This window comes from Austrofundulus limnaeus, unplaced genomic scaffold (genome assembly GCF_001266775.1).
Source record: "Austrofundulus limnaeus strain Quisiro unplaced genomic scaffold, Austrofundulus_limnaeus-1.0 Scaffold303, whole genome shotgun sequence".
Lineage (NCBI taxonomy): Eukaryota > Metazoa > Chordata > Actinopteri > Cyprinodontiformes > Rivulidae > Austrofundulus > Austrofundulus limnaeus.
In genome coordinates, this window is record NW_013952705.1 from 332,971 (window position 1) to 338,159 (window position 5,189).

Here is a 5,189-nt window from a genome sequence, read left to right on the forward strand (position 1 = left end):
TATTTATGCTTCAAATCCCAGAACATCTTTTATTTTGTTGTTTGTTTTTGAAAGGTATTTGACATTTTAATAATATAAATTTACAAAGTTTGAACACTTGATGCTTATAAAGAATATAAAAGAGTTATTTTTCCTTGTAGGATTGTGTTTTGCACCACACGGCCTTTAGCTGTGGACACCGTCGGGATTTCAGTCCCCTCCAAAAGTTAATCAGTTGTTGACGTACATCTAAGAATAATTTGTTTTTCTTAACTTTGCGTTTAAAATTCTCTTCTCTCTCTCTCTCTAGCATCTGAGTCGTGCGGCGGGTACTTAGACGCGAGCGACGCCGGCTACATCACCACCCCCGGCTACCCGCTGGAATATCCCCCCCACCAGAACTGTCACTGGGTCATCACAGCCCCCGAGCCTTCGCAACGCATCGTCCTCAACTTCAACCCGCACTTTGAAATAGAGAAACTGGATTGCAGGTAAGGGCTGCATGGATGRTGGGAAAAAAAGTTGTACAAGAAGCTAAACTGGAGCTAAAAAGTTTTTTATTTTTTAAATTTTCATCTCGCCTGTTTGTGCCTGAGAGCTGCTGGGTGYGCTCGGTAAACTTCGGCCCACTCTCCTTCTGTTTCTCTGGCTTTCTCTCTGTCATAATAATCACTCTGGGACCTCCCTTGGTCCCCTGCCTCTAATTATCAAAGTCTAATTACAACACATTTACAGTTCCAGCATTGGTTTTCACACTTTGGATGTCCTAAAACAGATTAAAGGATTTGGTGTTCATCGTTGTTTTTCGGCTGTTTGGCTTCGGGTGCACACTGAGGCTGACGTGGAGGCAGCATGAAAGATGAATTTAATTGAAAATAATTGTATTGTTGGATGAGAAATTCCAAGAGGGAATGGTGTGCTAATTATAGTTTGTGTTGAGAGAAGATGTCTGAGGACACAAAACACAGAATCAAAGCTCAAATACAATATTTTTTTTCTGTTTCAGCATATCCACTTATTAATATTTGACTATATCAATTATTGATATGTGAATTTTTCCAACTCAGATGAAGTGATTCTGACAATAGTTTTTATTGTTGGAAATGAAGCATCAATGGGACTGCCCTCACTGACTACGCAACTGAATGAGCATCAGGTAGAACTGAGGCACTCCGGTTTCTTATTAAAGGGATCCCCGATCAGTCGTAACATTAGACTTTATTTGATAAACATGTATTTTATCTGTAAAATAAAGACTATAAAAATACTGTTTAGTTTTGTAAATTTAAAAATATATATTTTAACAAGGACCGAGCCATTTTATCCATCCATCCATCCATCCATTTTCTGTACACGCTTCTTCCTTTTCAGGGTTGCGTGGCAGCTAGCGAGCTATATCCACCCTGACGTTTAATCTTGGACAATATCTGATGATCGACTCTTTTAAATGAAACCAGAGAGCGTTGACAGAGAGGAGAAGGTAGAAATGACTCAGCCTGGAACTGAAAATATGGATGGAGGACAACAGAGCTGCTTCATGGAAGAAGAACCTCAGCTTAGCCTGTTAGCCTTTGTGCTAGCACTGACACTTTATTGCCTTATATGTATTAGCTCGGCGCTAACGTGACAAACAAGTTGTCCTCCATCTGTATATTCAGTTCCAGGCTGAGTCATTTCTACCTTCTCCTCTCTGTCAACGTTCTCTGGTTTCATTTAAAAGAGTCGATCATCAGATATTGTCCAAGATTAACCTTCAGGGTGGATATAGCTCGCTAGCAGCCTCGCACCGAGGACCTATCCACGTCATCATTTACCCAGAATGCTTTGCATGTAAACAAAATGGCCCCGTCCGTGTTAAAATATATTTTTAAACTTTTAGTTTAAAAATTAWAAAAACTAAACATCCTACAGTATTTTTACAGTCTTCATTTTACAGTTAAAATATATGTTTACTAAATAAGGTCTAATGTTACGACTGGTCGGGGATCCCTTTAAAATTTAATACTTTAGGTTCAGAATATTATAAACATTATTAATTAGTAGTTTTAACACTGTGACACACTGTTTTAAACCTTGAAACTGGCTATCAGCCCTGCCTGAACTAGCCTATTTTTAAGTAGATGAAACAGAAAGCCACTTTTGTGTAGAAATAAAAATTAAACATACTTCCCTATTTCTGGTTTGCAGATGACGTAGTATCGACGTCATGAATTGTAAACTGGGGACAGGAAGTAAATACAGCCCTGTTTTCAGTGTCAAAATTAGGGGTGCACCGATATGAAAATTTCAGTCGATATCCGATATAATTATTGCTGTTATGGCCGATAACCGATATTTATCGATATTACACAAACACACAAATTATGTTATACGTATACGCACAAACAAACTTGGGTTATTTTTTGATACCGTAAACAAACAAACAGAGCTCTGACATGGCTCCCTGCTTCAGATACTCCTGGCTACGCAGCATCAGTATCACCATCATGATCAAAGAGCTGCCGCTCAACCAACCGTTTCCCCTCCCAAAACAGAAACACAAAGATAAAAAGTRGGAAATCAATATCGGATGTTAATATCGGCCCAGTTTTACATATCGGACCGATATGATATTCTAAAAAAATGACCAGTATCGGCCAATACCGATATGAATGCCGATATACCGTGCATCYCTGGTCAAAATGTCTGAATTCTGTGCCGTGTATGGTTGTTGCAACCGCTCTAATCAGGAGAAACRTAAGTTTTTTTCGCGTTCCGAAATTAGTGTGTCTGAAAAAAAGATGACAAAAGTGGATCAACAATCTGCTGCTACAAACAGGAGGTGCGGAAACAGATAATGCAATAGTTTGCAACAGGTAAGGACTGTATTGTTTAAATCCTTTTTTTTCCACATATTTTCCTGGACTGTTACTTAAATTTGGGTTTACAGAAGCTAAATAAATTATTTCGACGTAGACCCAAGCACATAGGGTTACAGTGGTTAACTTAGCGTTAGCGATAGCCTTGTTATTGTAGGCTAATTATTTAAAATAGCACAACTCACTCCTCACCCGGGCAGAAACAAGTTAACAGACATTTAAAGCTTCTTTGGATCCTAAATGTTTGACCCAATCTGAAACAAAGTAATTGTAGCTTGGAGGCTTTTGAAAGCTTTCATCTGGCTCGTTGTATAATACGAGGTCTATCGCCTCAACGCCGGGTTAATCCTCCCAAGTCTTTTTTGTTAAGACAATATGGATCAGATCCTAAATATACACATTTTTAATGCTACCTCGTCTGCACCAGCMCATTTAGCGTACTCGCAGTGATCCGTTTTATTGTGTTTTGAACCAGAGCAAATCCCCATCTGAATTTTTCACGTCATCTGGGTCACGTGACTGAAACCCAGCATGTCTCTTAGCCCATCATCCCTTTTTTTGTATGAAACATTTACTGCATTGATGGGATTTAAACTGTTTCTTTTGCCATTTTATCCTAGATTTTTTTTAATTTTTTTCCTGTTCCTGTCCCACCCCCACCCCTTTGACTTTCTTACAAGTTTCCCAGTAGGATAAAATGCAGTAACTGCAAGAAATAGCATCTTCTGCTTTATTTATTATAGTGCATTCATTATTTAAAAAGAGTATTAGGTCTGTTACGGGCTGTTTTGGCCTAATAATTACAAGAATCGTTTGTTAACACATTATCCATCTTGTGCAGACTAAGTCATTTAGATTTACAAGTTTTGGTTCCTGAGTGTCTTTGTCTCTGTCTTCATCTCTGGATGAAGTCCAGAGTCTCTCTCCCGTCCAGAGGACCTATACAATTTTTTTTCCTTTTGATTTTTTACCTGGATTACTGAGATGCATCAGGACATTCATCTCTGGATGTTTCTTGCATTTGCTATGGTTATAAGAACATTGGGCATGTGTTGTTTCTCACAACTTTGAGGAACAGAAAAACTGATGCTAATCTCTATTTCGAGGACAAAAACACAAACTTGTCTCGCAGGGACAAAGAAGTCTGCTATGTTTGCAATCAAAACCTACTTTATGAACAGCCACAGGGTTTCACACAGTCTCATTCTAGCATATAAAAAAACTCATGATACAGTGTAACACAATCTGTCTCTTTTGTAATAAGTTATCAACACGGAGACGAATTCAGTCACAAAAGTCTAAGATGGGAATCTGCATGTTCTTTTTTTTTTGATGATCAGACTAAATCAGTCCCTCCAGTAGGTTACAATAATGTGATTGCAACTTTTAATTCAAATCACCCTATTCTCACAAATTTCGATCAGTCTCGTAATTTTGATCAATCACCGCAACCGTTTTGCAAATTTGACCAATCATCGAAGTTTTCTGCCGTTTTCCAAGTTTTGGAATTTGAGTCTGCAATTTAAAAATGTTCAAAGCCAGAAAATCACATTTGATATCAAATTATGCTGCAGAAATCTGTGCAGGTAACTTTGCAAGTAAAAGGAATTTCGTTTTTTATGTCAGTAACAACGCATGACATAAAAAAGTGCAACAGAAATAACCCGTTAAACTGATTCACTGATTTTATTCATCACATTTCAGTGTCTTGTTTTGCAATTAAATTCCCTAAACTTTAAAGAAGTAAAGTTTCAAAATGTTACAACTTTGATGACAACTTTGTTACAATCAGACATTTCAGGCAACAAATAATCTGCTAAATTTAGGAGGGACTGCACGTGATCATCTTGGTGCTGATAGTGATCTTTATTTATAAATTTTATCAAACATATTGCAGGTTTTAAAGTCAAAATTAGTGGAGAAAATCAACAAATTTCACTGGGATTCATGTAAAAATAATTTCACTAAAAAGAAACAGGATGGAACTGAGATATGAGGGAAAATACAGACCAGCTAATACCCTAAMCCTAGCTAAACCAACTGCATCTGCAGACAGAAAATATCTTATTACGGCTTCTATTTTTCCCATTCTCATGACTGTCGCTGTACAATTATAGATCAGGACATTAAGGAAAATGGGTTTCAGTTAGAAATGTGCCGCGTCTGTACTGTGTGAGTATGATTCATGGAGTGTTTGTAAACCACGCGGCAGACTGGTGCAGAAAGAAGAAGCTTTGTGTCTCTGTGCGTCTTCTAGTTTTTGCCCCGAAATGTTGTGAAATAAAAGAAAAGCATTAAGAAGTTTGTATAAAGCTTGCTTTGTTGCAAACGGCTTAAAGTGCATGTGAAAGT

At 37.7% G+C, this 5,189-nt stretch overlaps 1 protein-coding gene across 1 annotated transcript in view; it reads left to right on the top strand.

Annotated features, from left to right (window-relative positions):
• LOC106526995 (neuropilin-2) overlaps positions 1-5,189 on the top strand; it is a gene marked incomplete in the record, with an annotated part of 146,560 nt that overhangs the window by 21,640 nt on the left and 119,731 nt on the right. Inside the window, 1 exon segment of the mRNA XM_014021745.1 lies at positions 290-470. Coding sequence (XP_013877199.1) covers positions 290-470 — 181 coding nt within the window.